The 15,749-nt window shown below is 54.5% G+C and overlaps 1 protein-coding gene and 1 non-coding gene across 2 annotated transcripts in view; both read left to right on the top strand.

The window, feature by feature from the left end:
* ACAP1 (ArfGAP with coiled-coil, ankyrin repeat and PH domains 1) overlaps positions 1–15,749 on the top strand; it is a 31,163-nt gene that overhangs the window by 6,220 nt on the left and 9,194 nt on the right. The window contains exons 3-15 of the mRNA XM_015420301.1: positions 42–161; positions 639–692; positions 3,390–3,448; positions 4,917–5,100; positions 5,281–5,325; positions 7,197–7,292; positions 8,942–9,016; positions 9,499–9,608; positions 9,942–9,993; positions 11,206–11,306; positions 12,092–12,203; positions 14,275–14,486; positions 14,616–14,685. Of these exons, the coding sequence (XP_015275787.1) occupies positions 42–161; positions 639–692; positions 3,390–3,448; positions 4,917–5,100; positions 5,281–5,325; positions 7,197–7,292; positions 8,942–9,016; positions 9,499–9,608; positions 9,942–9,993; positions 11,206–11,306; positions 12,092–12,203; positions 14,275–14,486; positions 14,616–14,685 (1,290 nt within the window). The remainder of the gene's footprint in view (positions 1–41; positions 162–638; positions 693–3,389; positions 3,449–4,916; positions 5,101–5,280; positions 5,326–7,196; positions 7,293–8,941; positions 9,017–9,498; positions 9,609–9,941; positions 9,994–11,205; positions 11,307–12,091; positions 12,204–14,274; positions 14,487–14,615; positions 14,686–15,749) is intronic.
* TRNAA-GGC lies at positions 13,444–13,515 on the top strand. Its single transcript has one exon. It is a non-coding gene; the product is annotated as a tRNA-Ala (tRNA).

Below are 15,749 nucleotides of genomic sequence, written 5' to 3'. Positions count from 1 at the left end.
GTGTCTACTCCCTGTCCCCTCTCTCCCCCCCCCCCCCCCAGCTGCTGAAGCTGTGCACCACCATGCTGGAGTCGGGGCGGCAGTACTGCTCCCACAGCAAGAACTTTGTGTCTGGCGTCCAGGAGCTGTCCCACAATGCCCAGGGGGACCCCATGATGAGCGTAAGCGTGCAGGCCAGAGGTGGCCGGGGTGGGGTGGGGTGGGGTGACCAGATTGGGTGCCTGGGCGGGTTGGGGGCAGCCCCTGTGTTGTGCCCCATCCAGTTTGGCCAGCCCTGGTGGAAGCGCTGGAAAGACCAGTTTGGCTCTGGTGGGGGCGGGGGGTCATGGCCGGAGGGCAGGAACCTGAGATGTCTGCCGATCCCGACTGTGCACCTTCAAGTGCTTTTCTGCAACCGCCGTGACCTCTAGAAACTCTGGATCATGAGGTCCGGAAACTTCAGGGTTTTGTTTTTTTTTGAAACGGCTTGCAAGACTGCCGCCTGCCATGGGGCCGCTGCACCGCGTCCTTCGGGGTGGTGTCCCATTTCCAGCCCTGAGTTCTGAATCCTCCCGGACTGGCGAGGGGTGGAATGGATTCTCACACCCGGGCCCTTCACAGTGTTCTCCCCCTCTGTCTTTCTGGGCCCCGTTTTCCAGGAGTGCCTCAAGAAATTTTCGGAGAGCCTCAACCAGATGATTGGCAGGCACGAGGTGAGAAATGGCTCCTTTCCTCGGTTCAGCCTCCTTTTTCTTTCCCCAGAGGAGTTGGGGGCCTGCATCCTGAGAGCCAGTCTGGTGCAGTGGTTAAGTGCGCGGACTCTAATCCCGCTCGCGGGGTAGGGCGGGGTAGCCTCCACTCGAAGCTGCTGGATGACCTTCCGCAAGCCATCGTTCTCTCAGAGCTGTCCTTGAAAAAGAGCAGTTTCTGTCAAGAGCTCTCTTGGCCCCACCTACCTCACAGGGTGTCTGTTGTGGGGAGGGGAAGGGAAAGGAGTTTGTAAGTCGCTCTGAGACTCCTTTGGGTAGTGAAGGGCGGGGTATAAATTGGTGTGGTGGTCTAATCCGGGAGAACCAGGTTTGATTCCCCACTCCTCCACTTGCAGCCAGCTGGGGGTCCTTGGCTCAGTCACAAGTTCCTTTCAGAGCTGTTCTCTCAAGGGCAGTTCTGGAGAGAGCTCTCTCAGCCCCACTTGCCTCACAGGGCGTCTGTCTGTAGTGGGGAGAGGGAGGGAAAGGAGTTTGTAAGCCGCTCTGAGACTCCTTCGGGTAGTGAAGGGTGGGGTATAAATCCAATCCCTTCTTCTTCTTCTTCCTTGAGGCACCCTGTCAAGAGTCTTGTGCTGTGGGAGCACTTGCTGTGCAGACTTTAATCTGGGAGAACCGAGTTTCATTCCCCACTCCTCCACATGCAAATGCTGGTGTGGCCTTGGGTCAGTCAAAAGTTGTTTGAGAGCTGTTCTCTGGAGCAGTTCTCAAAAGAGCTCTCTCAACCTCACCTACCTCAGAGGGTGTCTGTTGTGGGGAGGGGAAGGGAATGGGATTTCAAGCCACTCTGAGACTCCTTTGGGTAGTGAAGGGCAGGGTATAAATCCAATCTCCTCTTCCTCCTCCTCCTCCTCCTCCTCCCCCTCCTCTCTTGGGAGCCGGAATCGGAGATCGCTGGTCAGCCAAAGCCGGGGTGTGTGTGTGCCTGTGCACGTGTGTGCATGCAAAACACCTTCCTTGCGAGGAACGGTCGAAACGTTTTTAGTTTAGAAAGAATGGACAGCTAGGCAGGAGGGTGGGGAGTGACAGAAACGAGAGGATTATAAGCGTGGAAGGGAGAGGAGACTTTTCCTCCCTCCCTCCCTCCCTCCCTCCCTAGTGCGAGAGCTCACAAGCATCCAGTGAATTCAAAAGGCGCTAGATTTCTACACAGCCCACAAGAAATGCTCTTCCACGCAGTGTGTAACTTAGCCTGCGGAACATCCTGCCACAAGATGCAGTGATGGCTTTGATAAGAGAAATCCATGGCATGGCAGAGGGGTCTGCCAGTGGCTGTTGAATATGACGCCCATGTGCAGAGGTGGTGCTGCCAAATGCCGGCAGATAACCTTCCTGGGTGGTGGTCCTGTGTGCCACTCCCAAGGCCATCTGGATGCTGGACGAGCCAGCCCTCAGCTGTGACACTGCAGGGGTCTCGGAATGCTGTAGATGAAGAAGAAGAAGAAGAAGAAGAGATTGGATGTATCCCCCGCCCTTCACTACCCGAAGGAGTCTCAGAGCGGCTCACAATCTCCCTTCCCCTCCCCACAACAGACACCCTCTGTGAGGTAGGTGGGGCTGAGAGAGCTCTGAGAGAGCCGCTCTTGGGGGAACAACTCTGAGAGAACTGTAACTGACCCAAAGTTATCCAGCAGCTGCATGTGGAGAAGTGGGGAATCAAACCTGGTTGTCTGGATTAGAGTCTGCCACTCTTAACCACTACACTAGACAGTGGTTTTTCAGACTGGGTCTTAGGAAAGTTTGGGGCTACTTGGCTGAGAGAGCTCTTTCAAGAGCTGCCCTTTCAAGGACAGCTCTTGTCAGAACTATGGCTTGCCCAAGGTCATCCAGCAGCTACAAGTGGATGAGTGGGGAATCAAACCCGGTTCTCCCAGATTAGAGTCCGCGCACTTTAACCACTACACCAGTTTATAAGAGCCCCCCCCCCATCATCAAGGCAGCAAAATCTAAATTAACTTTGCCTTCAAATCACCTGATGCCCAGCCATCTTTCAGCTCCTTGACTGAGGGCAGGTGTGACCCACCAGGACCTTCCCCAGCTTGAACTGGAGCCAGTTCGGTGTAGTGGTTAAGAGCGCGGATTCTAATCTGGGAGAACGGGGTTTGGTTCCCCACTCCTCCACATGCAGCTGCTGGTGTGACCTTGGGTCAGTCACAAGTTCTCTCAGAGCTGTTCTCTCAAGGGCACTTTCTGTCTGAGCTCTCTCAGCCCCACCGACCTCACAGGGTGTCTATTGTGGGGAGGGGGAAGGGAAAGGAGATTGTAAGCTGCTCTGAGACTCCTTCGGGTAGTGAAGGGCGGGGTATGAATCCAGTCTCTTCTCTTCTTCTTCTTCCTTGAACTGAATGTGCCTTACGCAAGAGCTGTGACCTCAGCCGGGCTTGTGCCAGCGATTCCCCCGGGGGGATTGGGTTCATGGCAGGTCAGGGCTCCCCGCCTCTCCTTCCCCCGTGGGCTCCTTTTCTCCTCCTGAACCCCACGTCCCCCAAACCGTTTAGCCTCTCTCCAGAGGGAAGGCGTCCGGTCGTCCACACGGTCCCTGGAGCTGCCGAACTCTCGTACAATTCCTGACCTCGCCCGGTTGGGACGGTCGGCCTTGGCTTCCCCCCTCTCCACCCTCTTTGCTTTTTCTTTCTGTCGCAGGAACTTCTGGACACGACACAACAATCCTTCAAGCAACAGCTGCAGAGTCTGGTGAAAGAGTAAGGCGGCCAGAGAGTGTCTGGCAAAGGAGGAGGAGGAGGATTTGGGGAGAGGGACGAGGGGTTTGGTAGATGCTCAAAAAGCAGGCCGGCCTGGGGGGAACTCTCTGGGCAGAGCCGTCGTGCGTTGGGCGTCATCTTTGTCCCTGTGGCGCTTTGGCACATTTGGGCCGCCTTCCAAGGGCGTTGTGGTCATGGGCTGGCCCCGACCCCTTGAGGTCTACCAGTGAATCAGGTGGGGCGCGCGATCAGAGTTCTGCTCCCCAAAATGGAAGAGTGTGCTGGGTTCGAATCTGGCGATGAATTAGAGTTGCCCACTGCTGCTTGGGAAGAATCTGGAGGCTTGGGGTTGGAGCCTGTGGAGGGCGGGGTTTGGGGCGGGAGGGACCTCGCTGGGGTCAAAGGCCATGGAGCCCATCCTCCCCGGCCGCCATTTTCTCCGGGGGAGCTGATCTCAGGAGATCAGTTGTAATTCCGGGAGATCTCCAGACCCCACCTGGAGTTTGGAAACCCTATGAGCAGTGTTCCCGCTAAGCTGAGCTGGTGTGAGCTAGCTCACCGTTTTTTAGCCTCCGGCGCACATGTTTTTGTCTTACCTCAGGACTCTGAGCAAACTGATTAACGCAGTCGCCAAATCGCTCGCTCACCACTTTCATGCCAGTATCTCACCAAGTAGGATTTTTGCTCACAAGACTCCGCGGCTTAGAGGGAATATTGGCAGTGTTCACTCTAAGCTGAGTTGGTGTGAGCTAGCTCACCGTTTTTTAGCCTCCGGCGCACACGTTTTTGTCTTACCTCAGGAAGGGACGGCTCCAGAGCAAACTGAATTATGCAGTCGCCAAATCGCTCGCTCACAACTTTCATGCCAGTAGCTCACCAAGTAGGATTTTTGCTCACAGGACTCCGCGGCTTAGAGGGAATATTGGCAGTGTTCCCTCTAAGCTGAGTTGGTGTGAGCTAGCTCACTGTTTCTTAGCCTCTGGTTCACACATTTCTGTCTTAGCTCAGGAAAGATGGCTCCAGAGCAAACTGAATTATGCAGTCGCCAAATCGCTCGCTCACAACTTTCATGCCAGTAGCTCACCAAGTAGGATTTTTGCTCACAGGACTCCGCGGCTTAGAGGGAATATTGGCAGTGTTCCCTCTAAGCTGAGTTGGTGTGAGCTAATTCACTGCTTTTTAGCCTCTGGTTCACACATTTCTGTCTTAGCTCAGGAAGGGACGGCTCCAGAGCGAACGGATTTATGCAGTAGCCAAATCACCCGCTGACAACTTTCATGCCAGTATCTCAGAAAGTAGGATTTTTGCTCACAGGACTCCACAGCTTAGAGGGACTATTATGTGTGGTGTTTGGGGTGGTGTTGGCGTTGGGGGAGCCTGGGGGGGTGGGCTGGCTACAGTGGCAACGGCTGGGGTTATGGGCTGCCGCCTCTCTCCTCCCCCTCACCCGGTGACTTTCATGCCTTAGAGACATCAAGCAGTTCAAGGAGACCCGTAAGGAATTCGAACGCAGCAGCGAAACCCTCTCCAGCGCCCTCCACCATAACGCCGAAGTGCCCCGGCGACGCCACCACGAGGCCGAGGAGGCCGTCCTTGCGTTGAAGGCCGCCCGCACTGCCTTCCGTGCCCGAGCCCTCGACTACGTCCTCCAGGTGGGGGGGGGGAGGGCCTGACTGCCGGCCAGGGCTCCTCCGGGGTCCTCTCCTGGCTCTGGGAAGGGGAGCTGGAGCGACCCATTCGTCTGGTCTGGGGGGAAGGCGGGTGGCTGGGAGTCAGGGTGGCCGGGGTGTGTGGAATCCCTCCAGGGTCAAGCGAGTGTTTCTTCTTCCCAGATCAACGTGATCCAGTCAAAGAAGAAATTTGAGATCCTGAAGTTTGTGAGTAACTTTGCCTTGGCTTGACTTGTGTCCGTAATAGTCGGTTGAGTAGCCAACGCTTCCATCTGCGGAGCCACGCATCCCTGCGTCTTTGGTCTAGTGGTTAGGGGCGCGGACTCTAATCTGGGAGAACCGGGTTTGATTCCCCACTCCTCCACGTGCAGCTGCTGGTGGGACCTTGGGTCAGTCTCAAGTTCCCTCAGAGCTGTTCTCAAGGGCAGTCCTCGAAAGAGCTCTCTCAGCCCTACGTCCCTCACAGGGTGTCTTTGTTGTGGGGAGGGGAAGGGGTTGGAAGCCACTCTGAGACTCCTTTGGGTAGTGAAGGGCGGGGTATAAATCCAATTTCCTCCTCCTCGTCTTCTTCTTCGTCTTCTTCTTCTACTACTACTGCTATTTGGATCCTTGAAAGCATGTGGTCAGCTTCACACTTATATATGTGGGGTTTGTATGCCAGGGTTTGGCTTTTTTTGTGATAAACGCTAGGTTTAGAGTCTGTAGAGTTTCGAGGAATCGCGTGCCCAGCCGTTTTAGTCAGTGAGCCCCTTTGAAACTCAGACAGTGGATGGTAGGCGCAGCCACAAAATGGCTGCCACAAAATGGCGGAGCCAACCCCAGAATGCCGGGGAGTGAAGTCGTGCATAACTTTAATAGTACCGCTTGAACATTTCATGCCGAACCTCTGTTTACGAGGATACCTTTTCAAACGAACCTGTTGTTCAGAAATATTTTCTTGCCCACACACAGGTTTAAGGAGCCAGTTTGGTGTAGCGGTTAGGAGCGCGGACTCTAATCTGGGAGAATCAGGTTTGATTCCCCACTTAGAATCATAGAATCATAGAGTTGGAAGGGACCTCCAGGGTCATCTAGTCCAACCGCCTGCACAATGCAGGAAATTCACAAATACTTCCCCTCCACACCTGTAGTGACCCCTGTTCCACGCCCAGGAGATGATAACAAACCTCCAGGATTGCTTCCTGATCCCGAAGTGACGATCAGCATTTCCCTGGGCGTGTAAGAAAGGGCCACAAGACCTAAGCACTGAGGCAACCCTTCCTTCCCTCCCCTCTCATGATCTGCCTACATTCACCGAATCCGCATTGCTGTCCGATGGCCATCTAGCCTCTGTTTGAAAACCTCGAAAGAAGGAGAGCCCACCAGCTCCCGAGGAAGCCTGTTCCACTGAGGAACCGCTCCGTCAGGAAGTTAGCCAGCTGGGTGACCTTGGGTCAGCCACAAGTTCACTCAGAGCTGTTCTCTCACGAGCAGTTCTTGAAAGAGAGCTCTCTCAGCCCCACCTCCCTCACAGGGTGTCTGTTGTGGGGAGGGGAAGGGAAAGGAGGTTATCAGCCGCTCTGAGACTCCTTTGGGTAATGAAAGGCGGGGTATAAATCCAGTCTCTTCTTTTCTCTTCAGTTGTACATTGAACATTCTTGTCCTGTGGCAACTCTTTAAAAATCTGCACAGCCAGCCAGAAACCTTGCTGGGCAAAAGGCTCACCTGACTGCGCCCATTTTGTATGAGCCCGTGGTGGGTGCTTAGAAAGGGTGCTGGGGGGCAGCACGGTTGGGAAACCTAGTTTTTGAGTGTCCCGTCGCCATTCGGTCAAACGTTCATGTTAGGAAACCTTCGTTGCAATTTTTAAATTTGAGTTTGGAGGTTTCAGCCCTGGATTCTGTCTGCAAGCCGTGACTCTCTAAGGTCTTTTTGTTCTGCAGCGCCTCCCCCCCTCGCGCCCCCCTTATCTGGGGTGAGACTTCGTGCTCAGGAAATGTGGCTTCCAGACAGGCTCGAACCCCCCCAATCTCTCTCTCTTTGGAAACAAAAGTGCCTCTTCAGCACTTCCGGGTTGATCAGGCCGTATGTCTTTCCAGATGTTGACTTCCATGGAAGCCCAGTCCTCGTACCTAGAGCAGGGGTTCCATGCGGCAAAAGAGCTGGCGCAGTATCGGAAGGACTTGGCAGCACAGGTGAGAGGACCCCCCGGCCCCCGGGTAGAAGATGCAGGGGAGGAGAGGGGTGGGCCGGTCTCCTCTCCTCTTGGCAAACCCCAGAAAGAGGGAGGAAGTGAGCGGAGGGGAGAGGAAGACCGGGGCCAGCCAGGAAAGAGTCGATTTGGACAAACAGGATGCGGGAGCCCGGCTTCTCCCCCACAGAGCCTGTGGCCATGCAGCCGCACCAGACCGCTTGTGCCCCTGGACTCCGCGTCTGGCTTCTCCAGGTAGGGGAACAGGTCTGGGAAAATCAAATGGGTGCTGGAGAGGGGGTGCGGAGGGGCGATGGGGGGCAGGCTGCCCTCTTAGTCCCTGGATATTCCCATTCAGCTTGGGGAGGGTGTTGAGGACACGTTATGGGCCCCTGACGTCAATGTCGCCCCGACCTGGACGTCACGGGTTAGCTCGCTCTCGTCAGATCTTGGAAGCGAGTCAGTGTCAGCCCTGGTTAGTATTAGGATGGGAGACCTCACAACAACCCTGTCAGGTAGGGTAGGCTTGAGAGGGCGTGACTAGCCCAAGATCACCCTGCAGGCTTCCACGACCTGGATCTTCCAGGTCTGACACTCTAACCCAGGGGTGTTGGACTCATTTGTGAAGAGGGCCGGATCTGACATAGATGAGACCTTGTTGGGCCAGGCCATGTGCGTGTCATAAAATGTAATGCCAGGCAGTGGAGATACAGACTTTATAAAGGACACAAACACAAAGATTTTTTTTAACTTAAAATAAAAACATGCTTAAAACATTAGCTCTGTAAGCTGCAAGCCTACTTTTAATTTATTGACATTCACCACAGAAATCTCATGCTCAGAGTTCTGAGTCTGGGACCCAGGTTAAAACATGAAATGGCTGAGTGATTAAGGGAGTCTGGCGATGCAAGCTATGATGCAGCAGCAGTAGCAGAACTGGAAGCAGGAGATGGCCAGTTCCACTGCGGGCCTGATGGAAGCCCTCCGGGGGCCTGATCTGGCCCCCGGGCCGCATGTTTGACACGCCCACTCTAACCACTATACCGTGCTGGATCTGGAATAGAAATACTTTCGATAAATAAATAAATAAAGCAGCACTTTGCAAGGTAAAACCACCATGAATTCTTCCCAGCCACAGAAGTTGCTGGTGTTCAGCTGAAATCCGTGTCGGGATCTGTTTAAAACCTGAATCTTGTGCAATGCTGATGGGTCTTGAACTTTTTTGTTTGAGGTTTTTTAAAGCCATTTTTAGCTCTGTACTAGGGAAGGCCGCTTAACACACGAACGGATAGTTTAAACGAGACCTTTCTTTTGTAAAAGATGAACACTATTTGGACAGATTGCGTTTAAACGCCGTTGAATCTGGAATTCCACAGAGTCTAATGCTGATGCCTGGCTTGTGGGCCGTCTCAATCCCACTCGTCTGTTTCCTGCTTCTAGCCGTGTGTTTCCCTGCAGAATGATCCCTGACCTTCAGTTTTGGCTGGGGGGTGGAGAAGGGAATTAGAACTGGAAGAAACAAAGTCAGGCAGGTGTTTGGGTGGGGGGAAGGGGTAGGAGTGAGAGTTTGGAGACGGTTTCCAATTTGTGCTGCTTTCTTCGGCTTCCGTGCCGGAAATCCTGGCCCCTGCCCTAAGCTCTCCCCTTTTTCAGCTCCATCAGTTGGTTCTGGAGTCGGCCCGAGAAAAGCGGGACATGGAGCAACGGCACACAGCGATCAAGCAGAAGGTGAGTGGATTTCAAGGGGGTGGAGCTTATGGGCGGGCCAGTTTTGAGAAAGAGGAGGGGCTTACGGCAAATAGAAGGAGGCTTGCCGTTTAGGGGCGGAGCTTATGGGCTGGCCCATTCTGAAAAAGAGGAGGGGCTTGAGGCAAATGGGATGAGGCTTGGAGCCAGAAGAAAGTTCGGATAACAGTGGGCTGGGCTTAGCCTGTGAGTGCTGGCGGAGGTGGGCCCTGGAGATTGGTAGGAGGAGCTTGTGGACACAGGGGCGTGGCTTCAGAGTGCCCACAAGACTGAGAAAGGTTCAGGAAGTGGAGCGGGGGGGGCACGGATAGGCCGGGAGGAGATGGCACAAGGGAGATGGCGTTTGGGCAGAACTGGAGGGTCTAGCGACTGTGTTGGCCTTTGGGGCGGGTTGGGAACAGGCAGGCCTGCTTGTTGGTTTGAGGAGGTTTTCTGTTTTGTAACGAGGGGCCACCCCTTTTCAGGACCTGTCGCAAGACGATGCGTTTCCTGAGCTCCGTTCAGAGCCAGGGCTGGTGGTTATGGAGGGGTACCTGTACAAGAGGGCCAGCAACGCCTTCAAGACATGGAGCAGGTGAGTGGACGCACCCCTTCCCCCTCCACACCCTGTTTCTCGTTTTCTCCAACCGGGTATACGAGGGCAGGACTGCGGTTCTGTCCGGCACCCAAGAACTGCCTTTCTCGAAAGACCCGTTCAGCTCGGCTTCCTGCTTCTCGTCAGCCAGTGCTTTCTTTCTGGTATCCCCGGGAAAGCAGCCTGGAAATCTCCCAAATACAAATGTAAAAAATCCTGTGTCTCCCGTTCTCCCCTTCCCCCCCCCATGCCAACGCTCGCCTTGTGCTCTCGCCCCCTCCCCAAACAGCTGGTTTCTGCTCCTCCATCCCAAACCCGTCTTTTCTATTTCAGGCGCTGGTTTTCCATACAAAGCAACCAGCTGGTATATCAGAAAAAGGCAAAGGTGAGGGGCTTGGGGAGGGAGGGGAAGCCAAGCGTATGGATTGGGGGGGGCATGACATTTGAAGGTGGGGAGGACAAAGGATGAATGCTAGAGCACCTGCTTGGCATGCAGAAGGTCCCAGGTTCAATCCCCGGCAACTACAGTTAAAAGGACCAGGCAGGAGGTGATAGGTGTGCTTGAGACCCCGGAGAGCTGCTGCCAGTCTGAGTTGACAATACTGACCTAGAATCCTAGAGTTGGAAGGGACCTCAGCGGTCATCTAGTCCAACCCCCTGCACAATGCAGGAAACTTACAACTACCTCCCCCTCTGCACCCGCAGTGACCCCTGTCCTGTGCCCAGAAGATGACAAAAAACCTCCAGGATCCCCGGCCAAACTGGCCCGGAGAAGATAAAGACCTTGAGGGACCAAGGGTCTGATTCAGTAGCAGACACCTTCATGTCTTCATGTCATGTGCCCCTCCCCTCGTGGATAACCCCATGGCTCAGGGACCGGCCTCTCTCCCCCTTGGCCCCCCTAATTCCACCTTCTCTGCCTCTTCTCCCCTTCCCCAAGCGACCCCCGAGGCTTCCCTTGCCACGTGCCCCCCTCCCGCGTGCTTCCCAAGGGAGGAAACGGTGGCCACAGCGATACAGCCCCCGGCCCATCAGTGTGGTCATCCATGGCAGTTCACGGGGGTTAGTGTAGTGCTTAAGTGTGCTGCTTGGATGACCTTGCAGCTGCTGGGTGACCTTGGGCAAGCCATCGTTCTGTCAGAGCTGTTCTCTCAAGGCCAGTTCTGGAGAGAGCTCTCTCAGCCCCGCCTACCTCACAGGGTGTCTGTTGTGGGGAGGGGAAGGGGAAGGAGTTTGTAAACCGCTCTGAGACTCCGAGTGAAGGGCGGGGTATAGATCCAGTCTCCTCCTCCTCCTCTCCTCTCCTTTCCTTTCTTTCTCTCTTTCTCTCTGTCTCTCTGTCTCTCCCTTTCTTCTTCTTCTTCTTCTTCTTCTTCGTCTTCTTCTTCTTCTTCTTCTTCTTCGTCTTCTTCTTCTTCTTCTTCTTCTTCGTCTTCTTCTTCTTCTTCTTCTTCTTCGTCTTCTTCTTCTTCTTCTTCTTCTTCCTCTTCCTCTTCCTCTTCCTCCTCCTCCTCTTCCTGATGAGAAAGCTGCCATTTGGGGAGGATGGGCCAGTATTCTGACACCAGCCTCTGACCCCTTCCCCCCCCCTGCCCAGGACGCCTTGACAGTGGTGGTTGAGGACCTGCGCCTGTGTACCGTGAAGCCGTGCCCGGACCAGGAGCGCCGCTTCTGCTTCGAAGTGGTTTCGCCCTCCAAGTGAGTCTTCCTCCAGGTGTGGTCCCGAGTCTGGCAGAGCTCAGGGAGCCAAAGGTGGCTCGAGCGTTAGAGTAGGATTTGGGAGACCTGAGTTCAGATCCCCCCACTCATGCCCTGGAAGCCGGCTGGGTGACCTTGGGCCAGTCCCAAGCATTCAGCCTAACCTACCTCACAGGGTTGTTGTGGGGACGAAACACAGGATACAAGGACAATGTAAGCTGCTTTGGGTCCCCATCAGGGGGAAAGGTGGGGTATAGATAAACAAACAGGGATTCTGGGCATTTGGGTCCATCTCTGGGGCAGCCTGCAGATTCAGACGCCTCGACCGCTGTCTTCCGTTTTATCCCACACTTTCTCCTCTAAGGAGTTTGGAAGGGGTCCTCTCCTTTCCCCCCTGTGTGCTCACAACAGCCTTTTAAAATCTGTATTTCTCTTTCATGCGTGTGCGTGAATGTGTGTGCCGGGAAGTCAGGGCGACCTCTGGTGACTCCTGCTGGGGCACGGAGGACGTTCAGAGAAGCGGCTTGAATAGCCTGCCCCTGGCCTCCTGGCCCTGGTATTCCTTGGAGGTCTCCCATCCAAGTCTTTGCCAGGGTTGGGGCCTCACAACCACCTTTTGAAGCCGCTCAGGCTGAGGGAACGAGAAGCGGACCCGAGGTCCCTCTCAGGACGGAGGGCGGGTTGCAACCGGGGCCTCCCCAATCCGAGCCTGGCACCCCAAGAGGCCCTCTCCTGCCGCCCCCTCTCTCACGGCCCTTTGCCCTCTTCCTTCTCCACCCCGGCAGGAGCTGCCTCCTCCAAGCGGATTCGGAGCGCCACCAGCAGGCCTGGGTGTCCGCCGTCCAAAACAGCATCGCTTCGGCTTACAGCGAGGAACTCCCGGAGCCCCTGGGGCAGGTAGGCGGGGGGGAGTCTGGAATGGTCCGAAAGATGGTGTGGGGTTTGGGGGCGTCTGGTACAGACCTCTGCGCTGTGAGTTAAACCTGCTTCCCCAGAATCAACGCACATCAAGCTTAAATTGCGTGAGCTGTCATAAGAATAGAAGAGCCCTGCTGGGTCAGACAAGGGAGGGTCCATCCAGTCCAGCATCCAGTCTCACATAGCGGCCAACCAGTTCCCCTGGAGGGTGAACAACAGGGCAGAGAGGCCGAGGCCTTCATAAGGACATCAGAAGGGTCCTGCTGGATCAGATCAGTGAGGGTCCCTCTAGTCCAGCATCCCGTCTCATACAGCGGCCAACCAGGTCCTTTGGAGGGCCAACAACAGGGCAGAGAGGCCGAGGCCTTCCTCTGATAAGAACCTCAGAAGAGCCCTGCTGGATCATACCAGTGAGGGTCCATCTAGTCCAGCATCCTGTCTCACACAGCGTGTATCTCTCAAGGCCACAGGTGGTTGCTGGCGGGTAGTAGCTTGGGTGATCTCATGGCAGTATCCATGAGAAGCAGTATGTTATGATTAAGTAGGAGCGTTGCTTCCCAGGCTCAATGGCGCGCACGGGAAGACCTGCAATTGGGCCTCAGTTTTTTGAATTTACTATAATCTATTGGGATCCAGGCTTATGCCTCATTCTGAACAGTGATCCTGTTATGCACCTATTGCTTCAAATAAAGTAAAAACTTTTCCTACAAGTGTGTACTTCGTTGATTCGATGGGAGTCTGACAATTTGCCAGCCTTTCCAGTGTGAATTTGGAAATACCAAATCGGAACCGAGTTCTCATGGGAAATCTCAGGGTTTGGAATGTGAGGGTTTCACCTTGACGGCTTCGCTGTCGATTTTGGCAGGCACGGGATATGGAACCCATTGTCGGATGCCGAACGCAATTGCACGCCAGTTGCCAAATTCAGGTCAATGTGAATATACCAAAATGAAGTCACTCGCTGGATGTCAGATAAAGCCATCAAGTGTTCAGTGGGGAGCTGGGCCAATATTTAGTGAACCGTTGACATTCTTAAAAAGAACAAAGAACCACTGTGAATATTGATAGGACAGATTCATTTTGCCTCTAATGCTATGCTCAGTCGCTTTATGAACATTTCTCATTGCCTTAAAAAAGGAAACTTCAATATCCATCATGTTTTTAAATTATCTTCCTTCCAAGGAGTTCAAAGTGGCATAAATTTTATATTTATGTTGAAGGGGCTGTGGCTCAGTGGTAGAGCATCTGCTTGGCAAGCAGAAGGGCCCAGGTTCGATCCCTGGCATCTCCAGTTAAAAGGACCAGACAGTGGGTGGTGTGAAAGACCTCCGCCTGAGACCCTGGAGAGCCATGAACTGGGGCTGTAGCTCAGTGGCAGAGCTTCTGATTGGCAGGCAGAAGGTCCCAGGTTCAATCCCCGGCATCTCCCGTTAAAAAGGGCCAGGCAGGAGGTGATGGGAAAGACCTCTCTGCCTGAGACCCTGGAGAGCTGTAAAGAGGGGCTGTGGCTCAGTGGGAGAGCCTCTGCTTGGCAGGCAGAAGGTCCCAGGTTCAATCCCCGGCATCTCCAGTTACTGGATCTAGCCATATGCGATGTGAAAGACCTATGCCTTCCTGAGACCCTGGAGAGCTGCTGCCAGTCTGAGTAGACAATACTGAAGTTGATGGGCCCAGGGTCTGATTCGGTACAAGGCAGCTCCATGTATTCTGGGCCACTCAGAAAGTCCCAGGTTCAATCCCCAGCACCATCAGTAAAAAGGACCAGGCCGGAGATGATGGGAAAGAGCTCCACTTGAGACCCTATAGAGCCATGGTAGACAAGACTGGCCTTGGTGGACTATTGGTCTGATTCAGTATAAGGCAGCTTCTTGTGTCTATTTGTGTCTTTTGGAACCGGTCTTCCAGGGCTCCAAAGGACTGGGAACTTTGTTTAAAAACAAATGGAAACAGGGATTCTCTGACGTGGAAGTGCACGCCTTCCACCAGATTTCTGCACTGGCACCTTTGTTACAATGGTAGAACGCAACGAGCTCTCTGTCGTCTCCCCCAGCAACCCCTGGAACGAGCCGCCTCTCTTTCCGTGGGCAGGGTGCAGTCCCCCTTGGGCCGGCGGCTGCGGGGGAGCACGGACAAGCACGTGGTGGATCAGGTCCAGCGGCTGGAGGGCAACGCCCAGTGCTGCGATTGCCGGGAGCCTGCACCCGAGTGGGCCAGCATCAACCTGGGCATCACACTGTGCATTGAGTGTTCGGGCATCCACAGGTGAGCCGGCGTCTGTGTTTGGGGTGAGGGCAGCTGGGTTGCAGGATGCACCCCACCCCAACCCCCCGCTTTCCTGGCCTCTCTCTGTTTTCCCCCTGTGCCCTGTCTCACCCTGTCTCCCCTCCGCAGGAGTCTCGGCGTGCATTTCTCCAAGGTGCGGTCGCTGACCCTGGACTCTTGGGAACCTGAGCTTGTGAAGGTAACCTGGGCGGGTGGAAGGGTGGTGGCACGCACTCAGCAAGAGGGCGGGCGTGGACCAAATCGGCGTTCTCCAGCTGAGCAATAGGGAGTGTGGGGTTACAGCCCAGGGCTTCCTCCTTTGCCCGGCAGCAGCAGCAGCGAAAGATTCTTCCCAGCTGTGGTACCCCCCGATCCTGTAACTGGGGGCACTGGGGCTCAGACCTGGCCCCGTCTGTTCTTTGGTTCGGAGCTGCTGCCCGGAGGATGGAGCCCCTTGTCTGCACGCAAATGGTTCCATAGCCGATTGTCGTCACCGTCTCCTATTAAAAGACTTCAAGCACTAGGTACCGGACGAGACCTTTTGCCCACCCAAGACCAGTGCTCCCTCTGAGCGGTGGAGTCTTGTGAGCAAAGATTCCACTTTGTGAGCGCCTGACGTTACAGTTGTGAGCGAGCGATTGGGCTCCTGCGTAAATTAGTTTGCTCTGGAGCCATCCCTTCCTGAGCTGAGACAGAAATGTGTGAGCCGGAGGCTAAAAAACCGGGAGCTAGCTCACACTTAACTCAGTTTAGAGGGAACACTGCCCAAGATCTCCAAGGTCTCCATCCTGCCCGTCAGAGGAAAGCAGTACTGAGTTTGAGGGCCCAACAGTTGTCTTGGTAGAAAGCGGCTTCAGGTCTGTTCTCTCGCACTCGCACCAAGACCCTGTCTTGGACGTTTTAGCTGCCCATGGGACAAAGAAGATTATCTACACACAGTCAAAGTGGTGTAGCGCTTAGAGTGTCAGACTAGGATTTGGGAGACCTGTTCGAATCCCCGCTCTGCCATGGAAGGTTGCTGGGTGACTTTGGGCCAGTCACACCTGCTCAACCTAGACTACCCCACAGGGTTGTTGTGAGGATGAAATGAAGAAAGGAGAACAATGTGAGCCGCTTTGGGTCCTCACGGGGAAGAAAGGTGGGATATAATTAAAGTAAATAAATAAATCTGAAAAATGGGAATTATGGTGGGAATTTAGACTATTGACTATTATTCGTAGTAATGGTTTGGAAGGAGGGGCTATCATAAGTGTTCCATGTTCC

The sequence above is a fragment of the Gekko japonicus genome, unplaced genomic scaffold (genome assembly GCF_001447785.1).
Source record: "Gekko japonicus isolate JY-2015 unplaced genomic scaffold, Gekko_japonicus_V1.1 scaffold336, whole genome shotgun sequence".
In the NCBI taxonomy this organism is placed as follows: domain Eukaryota; kingdom Metazoa; phylum Chordata; class Lepidosauria; order Squamata; family Gekkonidae; genus Gekko; species Gekko japonicus.
The sequence above is the reverse complement of the archived record's forward strand: the minus strand, read 5'-3'. Positions and strand labels throughout refer to the sequence as shown.